The sequence below is a fragment of the Lutra lutra genome, chromosome 6, assembly GCF_902655055.1.
Source record: "Lutra lutra chromosome 6, mLutLut1.2, whole genome shotgun sequence".
NCBI classification, from domain to species: Eukaryota; Metazoa; Chordata; class Mammalia; order Carnivora; family Mustelidae; genus Lutra; species Lutra lutra.
In genome coordinates, this window is record NC_062283.1 from 82103707 (window position 1) to 82116243 (window position 12537).

Below are 12537 nucleotides of genomic sequence, written 5' to 3' on the forward strand. Positions count from 1 at the left end.
TACAATAGATGAAAACAGGGCCATTTCTGTTTTCTCTACTGAGATGGCTTCCTGTTGATTTTAAATGGTAACTTTGATCAGTATTTAGGCAGCATTAAAACCTTACATAAGATTCGAGTGGTACAGGAATGTATGGCTGAGATACACCACGGTATTTTTCTTAATTGCAGTTTATAGAGAAATGCAATAAAATCAAAAGAATTAGTAATGTTGCTGTTCTTACTTTAATCACCATGAGCCTGGCAGGTAATTATAAAAACTGTTTGATAGCTGTATTAGATTGGGAAGAAAGAAATTAGACAAATGTTGTATATGTTTTCTTTTTATTATTTTTCATGAGCCCTATGAATTACTGCCTTTCTCTAAAATAAAATAAGAATTTCTCTGAAATAGAGGCAATACATAATCAGTAATAATCCATAACCAAATGAGTGTCTCAGTAAAGAGTAAAGTATCTGGATATAGAGTTTTATAGCCTTGTTTATATAATTTATAACAGAATGCTTTTATTTTATTCATTTCCAGTATAGTTAACATACAGTGTTATATTAGTTTCAGGTATACAATGCAGTGATTCAGCAATTACACACATTACTCAGGGGTCATCAAGAAAAGTGTATCCCTGGGGCGCCTGGGTGGCTTAGTGAGTTAAAGCCTCTGCCTTCGGCTTAGATCATGATCTCAGGGTCTTGGGATCGAGCCCCGAATCAGGCTCTCTGCTCAACAGGGAGCCTGCTTCCCTTCCTCTCTCTCTCTGCCTGCCTCTCTGCCTATTTGTGATCTCTCTCTGTAAAATAAATAAATAAAATCTTTAAAAAAAAGAAAAAAAGATGGGAGTTGAGGGAAATTGGAAGGTGAGGTGAACCATGAGAGACTATGGACTCTGAAAAACAATCTGAGGGTTTTGAAGGGGCGGGGGGTGGGAGGTTGGGGGAACCAGGTGGTGGGTATTAGAGAGGGCACGGATTGCATGGAGCACTGGGTGGTGCAAAAACAATGAATACTGTTACGCTGAAAAGAAATAATAAAAAATAAATAAAATTAAAAAAAAGAAAAGTGTATCCCTAATCCCCTTCACCTGGTTCCCCCATTCCTCCCACCCACCTCCCCTCTGGTAACCATAAGTTTGTGCTCTATAGCTAAGAGTCTGTTTTTTGGTTTCCTTCCCCCCTCTTTTTTTTCCTTAAATTCCACATATGAGTGAAATGTGGCATTTGTCTCTCTCAAATTTAACTTATCTTGCTTAGCATTACACTCTTTAGCTCTAACCATTTTGTTGCAAATGGGAAAATTTAACTCTTTATGGTTTAATAATATTCCATTATATATATTTACCATATCTTTATCCATTCATCAATTGTTGGACACTTGGCCTGCTTCCATAATTTGACTATTGTGAATAATGCTGTGATAAACATAAACGTGCCTGTATTCTTCTGAATTAGTGTTTTTGTGTTCTTTGGGTAAATACCCAAGAGTGATTTACTGGATCATATGATATTTCTGTTTTTAATTTTTTTTTAAAGACGTTATTTATGTATTTGAGAGAGAGAGAGATCACAAGTAGACAGAGAGGCAGGCAGAGAGAGGGGGGAAGCAGGCTCCCTGCTGAGCAGAGAGCCCTATGCGGGGCTCGATCCCAGGACCCTGAGATCATGACCTGAACCGAAGGCAGAGGCTTAGCCCACTGAGCCACAGGCAACCCTGCTCTTAATTTTTTGAGGAATTTCCATATTGTTTTCCACAGTGGCTACACCAGTGTATATTCCCACAACAGAATGTATTTTAAGAAATTATATATTAAAATATATTTTATGAAATTATATCATTGTAAGATATGTACCAGTTGCCGTATGGACTTAGCATTGACGTAGCAGTATTTGTTTTGTTTTCAGATTTCTAAAATAATGACATACACATATACATATAACCCTAATACATAGATTAAGAGAAATACTGGTGTGGGGAAGGGTGGTAGGAGGTAACAAGTGAATAAAAGAAGAGAAAGATAGAAATCTTTAACTATAAATTTAAAGGTATATTTCACTGAAATAATTCTGAGAAAAATCCACATTAAAAATTGGGGCTCAGGGCACCTGCACGGCTCAGTGGGTTAAGCCTCTGCCTTCGTTTGGCTCAGGTCATGATCTCAGGGTCCTGGGATCCAGCCCCACATTGGGCTCTCTGCTCAGCGGGGAGCCTGCTTCCTGCCCCCCACCCCTTCTTTGCCTGCCTCTCTGCCTACTTGTGATCGCTCTCTGTCAAATAAATATAAAATCTTTAAAAAAAAATGGGGGCTCTATCAACTCACTTTGATACTGTTCAGGGCTACTAATTTGAAAGTTGGTTTGTAAAGAGGTGACTATATGTTGATCTCATTCACTTAGAGCATTTTTTAGAAAGATCTTTGTTTTTCACTAGTCATAAGACTTTTTTACTCACCAGAAACTCTAGCCACTGTGTTACCTTTCTGTCTTTTAGTTTTCCATTCAGAGGAGTGTGTTGAGATTTCCTGATCTTTTAGGATAGACTCAGTGGATCTGGTTAATAGAGCAAGACTGGACTCCTTGGCATCCTTTAGACCAACATTTTCCAAACTGTGTTCTGCAGAACACTAGCGTTCCACATGATGTTAATGGACTGTCCACTAAAGCACTATTTTATAGTTAAATATTTTTAGGAAATGCTAGGTTAAATAATTTGAAACTTGTTTGTTCATGGTATAACTTGACAGTCTTTAATACGCTAATGATGCATTAACTATCTTAATCATTTAGCCCTGATTTTTTTAAGCTTCATTACACCCTTTAACTTTGAGAACTCCAATAAGAAATATTCTACAACTTTTTAAAAACAGATTTTAATTGTCATGTGTCTCTAGGTGCCTATACATTTATTTTATAATCCTGTTATAACTACTCCATTGTAACTGTAGCCTCCTCTGCCTTATATTGTGTTTTCCTGGCAAAATCCCAACCCTGGTTGAACTAACTTTGTGCCCACTTTATGCCTGCACCTGAGTGGTTGAATGTAGCTAGAGAAAGGCACAACATGCTCACTCGTCTAACGTCACATTCATGACTGCTAACTTCAGGTGGGCATTAATGCCTTCCCATAATCCTGCTCAACAGATTCCCATCTGTGATTCCAGATCACTAAAGTTCACTCCATTGTTTCCCTCAAACCTCTCTCACTTCCTTCCCTACCCTCCCTCAACTGATAACCTTGTTTCCTGGTCAGTGAGAAAAAAGACCCCCAGCAGAGATGTCCACGTGCTCCCACTGTCTTGTCTGGTGGGTATATTCTCTGCCCATACACCAAACCCTCTCTGTGACTGTGGGTGTGGTGCCTGTCTGTGCCTTAGGAGCCCACTCTCATGCCAGAGATTCCATTCCCTCTCACTGAGTCATTTCTCTCTTCTGCATCAATAGGTCATCCCTCTCTGCTAAATTAATTCTTATCAGTATCCAAATAGGAGAAGGGATTTGGGGGTTTTTGATACCCCTGGTAGACCTACCACCTAGAACACTACCCTGATCATGGTCGTTGCTCAGCATATAGTTCTTGAATAAATAAAGTAATACTTCCCATCTTTTGTAAAGAGTTTTATTTTAAAGCAATTCTAAACATTTTAAAGCAATTCTAAACTTAAAAAATAGTACAGAGGAGGGCACCTGGCTGGCTCAGTCAGTAGAGAGTGCAACTCTTGATCTCAGAGTTGTGACTTTGAGCCCTCTGTTGGGGGATAGAGTTTACTTAAAAAACAAAAAACAAACAAACAAACAAAAAAAAACAGAAAATTTCCATATATGCCTCACTCAGCTTTCCCCTCTGGATTTCCCAGCTTAAGAAAAACAAAAACAAAAGCAGTAAGATTCCTTTTGCTCTTGGTTTCCTTTTAAAACAGCTTCTAAAGCATGTCGACTCCATCTGTCATCCATCCATTTTACTCTTAAACCCACTCTATTCCAGGGGTGCCTGGGTGGTGTGGACGGTTGAGCGTCTGACTTCTTAGTTTGGGCTCAGGTCGTGCTCTGAGAGTCATGGGATCGAGCCCAGGCTCTGTGCTCAGTGCAGTCTGCTCGAGTATCTCTCTCCCTCCCTCACCCTGTGCTCCTCCCCATGCCCCCACCTAAAATAGATAAATACTTTTTAAAAAACCAACCCTCCCTATTCCAGTTTATGTCCTTTCTTATCCCCAATTCCACCAGAACACCCTTGTCAAGAATGCTAAAGACCTTTACATTGATAAATCCAGTAATCAGTTCTGGTTTCTTCTCTTCTTTGACTTTGACTCAGCATTGACGTCTTTCTTCTTTCTTCCCTTCACTTATTTTCTAGACATTTCTTCATGAACATCTTTGCCTCCTACCTTTTCTGTTTTCTCTCTATATTCATTCACCGGATGGCTTCGTCTCTGTTCATGACTTTAAATATCATCCAAAATGCTGATGACTCACTCCCACATTTGTGTTTTTACCCTTGATCTTGTCTTTGAACTCCAGATTTTTGTGCTCATTATCTCTTTGACTTCTTAACCTATTTGTCAGACATATGTTGATAACAAAACTCTTCACCATTCATAATGCCAGACTGTGTCTGCAGTCTTCCCATCTCAGGAAATGGTCCTCCATTCTTCCTGTGGCCCATGCCTGAGACCTTGGAATGTTCTTGACTTCTTCACATCACTCACATTCTGTATCAAATGTACCAGCATATTCTGTTGGTTTTTTCTTTAAAGTATAAAAACATGATCACTTCTTATTATCTTTACCAGTAGCACTTTGGTCCAGGTCACCATCATCAACTCTGGAAAAGGCCTTCTAAGAGCCTCATCTCATTTCCGATGTGCTTAATTGTCTGCCAGCCAGTCAGAATAATTACTTCAAAACATAAATTAGATTATGCCACTCTTCTGCCTAAAACCCTGTGCATGATATTTTAGTAAACATCATTTTACTCTGAGTAAAATCCCAAGACCTTATCATGCCTAAAGACCCTTCCTGATATTATTTCCTATTCTCTGCTTTCCTCAGTCTATTCCTGACATAGCCATGAGACTCCCAATTCATAGCCTTGATACTTGCTATTCCTTCTGCCTGAAATGGCTTTTTTCTTATGCATTTGAGTGGCACTGTTCTCTTTCTTCACTTTCTTTAGGTGTCACCTTATTTGAGAAGCCCATTTGACTTTACTGTATAAAGGGTTTTTCCATTTTTCTCTCTGCCTCTTTCTTCCACTTCCTGTCCACATAGTGTTCTGCCTCCAGAGTACATATTTTTTTAATTTATTTCTTTTCTCTTCCCGGTATACTGAAGATCCTGCAGAGGCAGGAACTTTGTACATGTTTTATGTGCTACTGTATCCTCTGTGTCTGTGCTAGTGTCTGATGCATTGTAAGTGCTCAGTGTTTAAAATGAATGAGCGAGAGCAAATGAATGTTGCACATTAAGTTCAGGAGTACATAGAACAGGTTTGATCAGGAGCAAGGACTCAGAGGCCACATAATGCATGCTGCTGAAGAGTCTTATGAAAATACGGGCTTGACTGAAGGAAAGATGGCAGAGGGGAGAAGAGAGAGGATAGGAAGGGGCTACCCCATCTTAATGCCTCGTCTCTGCCATTGTGACAGATGATAGAAATAGTACGCTTGCTTTTTGAGGGTGATCAAGCTTCCTGCTTTTCACATGTTTGCCCTTACAGATGCTGAATAATTTTAGCTTGCTTGTGTATATGATTATTTATGTACATATTTACTTGTATCTGAGAATTTGTCCTGGTAATTACAGTTTTGTGGTTTATATAACTACAGGTGTGAAGCATCAAGTCCACACATTCATCCAGTTGGTTGGTGTAAAGAACATAGAAGAACACTTATTACTCCACCAGGTTTGTATTTATTATGCGTCTGCTATTTTTAAAAAGATTTTTTCTACCTATCTCTCAGAGATCAGAAGCAGGGGGAGCAGCAGGCAGAGGGAGGAGCAGACTCCCTGCCGAGCAGGAAGCCTGATGCAAGGCTCCATCCCAGGACCCTGGGATCATGACCTGAGGCAAAGGCAGATGCTTAACCGACTGAGCCACCCAGGTGCCCCTTATGTGTCTAATATTATTTTTCATATACATCAGGAGTCTGCAAACTTTTTCCATAAAGGGCCAGATAGGACATATTTATGGCTTTGTAGGCCATATGATCTCTGTCACAACTACTTGATTCAGTCTTAGCAGCCCTGAATGATATAGAAACGAATGAACGTAGTTATGTCTGAATAAAACTTTATTTGCAAAGAACAGGCAGCTGGCCTGCAAGCGGCAGTTTGCTGACCTCCAGTACTTCTAGAAGTATATACATTGGTTTAGTCCATAACAGAGTATCAAAGGTTGTCTTCTTTGGAAAATAAGTTGTTTTTTTTTTTTTTTTAATTTTTTAAAAGAGTTTATTTATTAGAGAGAGAGCACATACGTATACATGATCTGGGGGGAGGAACACAGGGAGAGGGAGAAGCAGACTCCCTGCTGAGCAGGGAGCCTGTGGGGCTCAGCCCCAGGGCCCTGAGATCACGACCAGAACCGAAGGCAGACACTTAACCCACTGAGCCACTCAGGCGCCCCAAGTTCTTCTTTTAAAAGATCTTTTATTTCTCAAGTTGAAATTCATTTCTAGACCTTGCATTAATATACATTGAAATATATCGTCTAACCACAGAAGTGAGTTGTCTAAAGCTTTAACGAACATAGAGAAATGGGCATAGGGGACAGCACTGTGGATGGAGCCTTGACCCACATGTGAGTCAGTTCTGACAAACGCACAGTGCTCACATTTAAGTGAGAACTTTAGGCTTCAGTTTTTTTTTGTTTTTTGTTTTTTTTTTAATAACCTGGCTCAAAACTCACATACTCACTTTTACTTTTTCTATTGGGTTGTTGTTTCCAAAATCGATTTTGCACCTTTTTGCTGGTAGTACCTCTTCTCTGTTCTCTGTGCTATACAAATACTTCAGCAACTGTTTCCAGCCCTGTGGCCCCCTCTCCCCTCTCCGCTTCCTTACACCCTCTTTGAGAGGGAATGGTGTACTGCTGACAAATGGGCTCTCTGTCCTTGGTCACGTTGAGTTTATTTTCATGTGCATAATCAAGACAGCAGGTTTCCAAGCATATGCCTTTCAAAGGAGCCACCTGGGTGAAAAGACAGGGGTATCAGCTGGTGGAAAGTGTCACTGCACTGTGTGTGGTTACTTATGGGTACTTGTGTGAGCGATGACAACTTCCATTGTCACAGGCAAAGGATAGCTGCTTAGTTTGCTTAGAGCTGATTTGTGGATGTTGATGGCAGCAAAGACTCAGCTTGGAGCTTCAGTACTTGTCTCATTCCGTTCTAACAGCTGATTGCAGGTGGGGGCTTGTCTCCAGTTCCTCGGTACCATGTCTTAGTCTCTGATCATTTACTCACCCAGGGGACCACTTCTGTCATCCCAGGGATGGCTGAGATGAGTCCCTTCTGCTTTCTGACTTTTCTCCTGTGTGAAGGGACAAAAGCCCCATCCTTTACTGATTTATAGAGCTGTCTTGAAGATGAAAGGGCGTTAGCATAAACAATGAAGTGTTAAAGCAAGATATTAACAGTTTCACGGCTCAACTGTCCGGCTGCCCGGAAGACTTTCCCTGGACGGCTCTCCTGTGTCCCACGGCTTACGTAGTATCAGGAGCTGGTGAATGCTGATCGCATAGTTACCTGTGTGCCACTGTTAGCGTCTGAGATGCTAGGAGGATTCTTTTAGATTACCCAATTTAGTCTTGATCCATTTTTTTCTTTCTTCCCCACCTTTTTGGTCATAATCAGAGATCTGATAAACAGAGAACCAGTGAACAGCAGGTTCCTAGTTATGTCTTCACAGCAGTGGCTTAAGTACTGTGGGAAGGGCTGGTGTCAGGCACTGTTGTTGACTTACAATGGGAAGCAGATAACCAAGTCATCTGTCTCCTTCTGTGGACTTTTGTAACTTAGTGGAAGAGAAAAGCCATAGCTTTTTGACAAATTTTAAAAATCTGAACTTCATGTTCAAAAGTACCAAACGCTGACAGCAAAGATACCCTTTCTCCAGTCCTCTTTCCTCCTAGGGCAGCTTCCTGGCTGCATCTCTGATGTCCTGTGTGAGGAGTCCAGTCACTCCCCAGAGGCAGCTGCCCCTTCTGCCACCCTTGCCACATCCTTGATCAGTCCTCTCAGCTGCCCTGCTAGACGCCCCATGTTCATGTTTTCTTTGAAATATGTAGCATGTCTACTGTTCTTTTTCCAAAATTAAAGTCTTGGTGACTTTTAAAATGATTTTCTTTTGAATTATCCGGTTGTACATTAATACATGCTTGTTCTGAAAACTTTAGAGTGAAAATAGAGGTAATGGCTGTTCGCTCTCATAATGGTTTAAAAGTTTGTCCCTCTCTCTCTCCAGAAGAATCTTTTTGCCTCTCTGTATACAGATTTCTATGCATGTGCAGTCAGCTTTAATACTGCTTAAATTTTGCAAGATACGGTCCTTAAAATATGTTGTAAAATATTTGTATTCATAGAGATATGGTTGCATAATACTTACTCTTAAACCTTTATTTTGAAACAACTTCAAAGGTACAGAAAAGGGACAAGGATAGTAGAAATCATCTATGCCCTTGACCCAAAGACCCATTCAGTTCGTCAGTCTTATCAGTGCTATCATTTGTTCTAAAAGGATCAGATGTTGCATTCGGTTGTTACATCCCTCTACTCTCCTTCACGTAGGTTTTCCTTGACTTTCATGTCAGTATGTTTAAGGATTACAGATTAGTCATTTTGTTGTTGTGTTTTAAAGATTTTATTTATTTATTTATTTGAGCGACAGAGTGAGTGCATGAGCCAGGGGAGAGGTAGAGGGACAGATGGATGCCCGACTGAGCCTGGAGTCTGATGTGGGGCTCTGATTCCAGGACCCTGGGAGATGACCTGAGCCGAAGTCAGACACTTAACTGACTGAGCCATTAGTCATTTTGTAGGATGCCACTTAATTTGGATATGCTTAGCATTTCCACTTTATTAGATCCGGGTTATATATTTGGGCAGGAATATCACAGAAACAGTGCTGCGTGCTCACTGCGTCCTCTCAGGTGGCATATGAAGTCAGTTTGTCTCATTCCTTGATTTTTTAACATTAATTGATCAAGGTGGTGTTTGCCAGGGGCATTTGGGTGGCTCAGTCGGTTAAGCATCCAACTCTTGATTTGGCTCGGGTCATGATCTCAGGGTCCTGGGATTGAGCCCTGTGTTGGGCTCCTTGCTCTATTCAGAGTCTACTTGAGGATTCTCTCTCCCTTTCCCTCTGCCCTTCCCCTGCTTGTGTGTACATGTACACTCTCTCTAAAATAAATTTTAAAAATCTTAAAAAAAAAAAAGATGGTGTTTGCCAGGCTTCTTCACTAACATAATTTTTTTCCCTCTCTAATTAGTAAGTATTTTGTGGAGAGATAATTTGAGATTGTATAAATATCCTGTACTTCATCCCGGCATCACTCACTAGTTTTAACATTTGTTGATATTTCTAGTATGAATTATTATTCTGACAGCTGCTAAATGCCAATTTTCTATTCCTTGTACATAATTAGCTAATATTCTTCTATAAAGAATAACTTTTTCATCTTTGCATTTATTCATTCAGTTAATTTATTTATCTCTGTATGGACTCATACATTACTGTTTTTATCAATGAGTTATAATCTCTAACCAGTATTATTTACTTCCATGTCCAGATTTTCTCACATTTGGCCATGGGAGTCCCTTTAAGCTCTACTATGTCCTTTGACATGTTCTAATCATTTTTTGAGAACTTCCTACTTTCTGTTATAGCTAGGCTTATTCTGTACTTTCCCTGATTCAAACTAAAATCTAAACAAGTAGGTGTGCTCGTTGCTGCTGGGATGATACTACTTCTGTCCTCTCAGATGACATAGTTAGGAAATACACTCTTGTGAAAATATTTTTTAAAATTCTGTATACTTCTGTATCTATTTAGACATTGAAAACAATGAATTTATATCCTTAGCTCCAATTCATATCCAAGACCCCTAAGTTTATTCTAGTTTCCTACTTTTTCTATTTATACCTCTTTTTTCAGTCAGTAAGAAGTGTACCTTCTTTTACCTCAGTATATTTACCTATTTTTTCAGTCCTCTTTATATAGCCACTGTTAATTCCTGCTCATGCCTGCCTAATGGATTTTGGACTCTGGAGGAAACAAAAGGAGGCAAGAGAAAGAGGAATAGTTATTGCTACATATTCTCTGAGCACTGTTCCATGACCTGGGGCACTTGGGTGGCTCAGTTGGTTGGGCTTCCCGATCCTTGGTTTTACTCAACGTTGTAAGATGGAGGCCCCCCCTCCCCCCGCTCGGGCTCTAAGCTCAGGACGTAGTCTGCTTGGGATTCTCTCTCCTATTCCCTTTCCCTCCCTCACTGCGTCTCTCCCCATTCACACTCTCTCTAAAAATAAAATCTAAAAAAAAAAAATACCATATCTATGACTTTTGTTTGTTTGACCTAATAATATGATGATATATCTGGAATATGTCACATATTAGTATATGTAAATCTGTCTCATTCTTTTTAATAAGTGCTTTCTATTCCATATGTATTATATATAAGACACATAACAAACAACTGTGCATTGTCTGTGTGTACATGAGATTTTCCTAGATTAGTAGAATTGGACAGTAAAGGGTACTTTTGTTTGTGTGTATCTGTATATAGGACTTACCTGAGAATATAAATTATATGTATACGTATATCTTAAATTTTCATTTAAAAGGTAATAGAGGAGTCTTGATCAAGATGAAAGTAATATAGTTATTAAACAGTTCTGAGTGTATTACTCAGTTTAAAGTTATTATGTGGAATAGGAACATAATTTCTTAGGTTATAGTAATAATATGTCCTAATTTTAACAGGTCAGTTTGTGGTTCTCACTATCATTTTGGTGAAACCTGACAGGATTTACTTTTTTCTTTCTTAGGTTATCCAAATGTGAAACATTTTTCTTGGGATAAATACTTAGAAGAAACCAATTCTTTACCTGCTCCTGCAAGAGCTTTCAAAGTGGTGAGTTAATCTGTTTTACACTATTTGATTAATTTGTGTTGGCAATGGTGTACATTCAATGAAATTCAAGAACAGAAAGAGAGAGTACAAGTGAACCAGAATAGGAAAGGGAGGGAAACAAAAGACCACAGAAGATGTTTTTGACTTCTTACAATTTTGAGAGTCAAAGTTGTTACTGGAGTTTTTATTGTTCGCATCCAGAAAATACTTTCATTTTGGACCTGTCTGCTTGGAAAATAATTCTGCTTGAATTGGTATGGAATGAGTTGTTGTAGTCTTATGGCAAACTTCTATTTTTCCAGGTAGATGTTCTGAAAAACCAAAACAAGATAGGATATTTTCTAATGAAAATTGTATTTAGCGATTCCTTTAGACTTGTTTATGGCAAGCTGAGATGCTGTTTTTCATTTTATTGCTATTTATCAGCATGTTTAATTATCAAACTACAAGGTCACCTGCTTTTTTTAATGGTATCTTTCTAACCGGAGTCATTGCATCTTACATATAACTTGGTAAGATTCAAAGTAAACCTCATTTCTTTGCAAGGGAAAAATAAGTAATGAAATATATTTTAAAAATTTTTTTATCTCTAAAAACTTCTTTTATAATTTCTAGTTTTCTGTGAATTTAAAGAAAACTATATTAAATATTTTAAAAATATTTTAATGTAGCATAATTAGTCTGTCATAAGCATCACTTTTCTTTAAATGATTTTCTCACGTATAAATTGCTAGAGTTTTTAATGATAGAATTAATTAGAAGTCTGGGCCCAAATATAGAAAAAAACAGCATAAATTTTTGAAAGAAAAATCATATTACATAAAGAAAAGCCATGTAAAACAGCATATCTGATAGTAAATTTAGGATTTAAAAATGAATAGAGTTATGACCTACTTAAGAATTTTTACCTCTCTGACTTTAACTCAAGCTGTTACAAAGAAGAACTTGCGTTGCACTTTGCTTTGAACTGGATAAAATCACATTAGTATCAGCCTTCATGTTTCCTGTCACAATGATACCAGAGAGAAAACTATGATTTATCTAGTTTGGCCTTCAGGTGCCTTGCATTGATTGGTTTTTATCTTTTACGTAATTTTCACACTTAATTTTCAGAGCCACTGTTTTGTTATACCCAATTTAAAGAACAGGGGCCTGAAGCTCAGAAAAGTTAAGCAATTTGCCTAACATAACAGTCACCTTGCCTTCTGCAGCTTGCCACTTGTTTCGAGGTTTGCAGGTTTCTGCTGAGGACTGAGGCGTAGGTAGCTAAGGTCTAGGAGAAAAGGTCCTCCTTACTCATTTCTGTTTTTACAGGACGGATTCCATCTTGTATGTTTTGATGGCTAATTTTCCTTTTTTTAAAGACATCTGCTTTTTGGTCTGATCATTTCTAATCTCTGTGTCACTTCTCTGTCACTT

The 12537-nt window shown here is 38.7% G+C and overlaps 1 protein-coding gene across 10 annotated transcripts in view; it reads left to right on the forward strand.

Annotated features, from left to right (window-relative positions):
* Positions 1-12537, forward strand: part of L3MBTL3 (L3MBTL histone methyl-lysine binding protein 3) — a 111661-nt gene that overhangs the window by 53405 nt on the left and 45719 nt on the right. For all 10 annotated transcript variants that reach the window (XM_047734098.1, XM_047734101.1, XM_047734102.1 and 7 more), the window contains 2 exons: positions 5813-5889; positions 11033-11118. In XM_047734098.1, coding sequence (XP_047590054.1) covers positions 5813-5889; positions 11033-11118 — 163 coding nt within the window. The remainder of the gene's footprint in view (positions 1-5812; positions 5890-11032; positions 11119-12537) is intronic.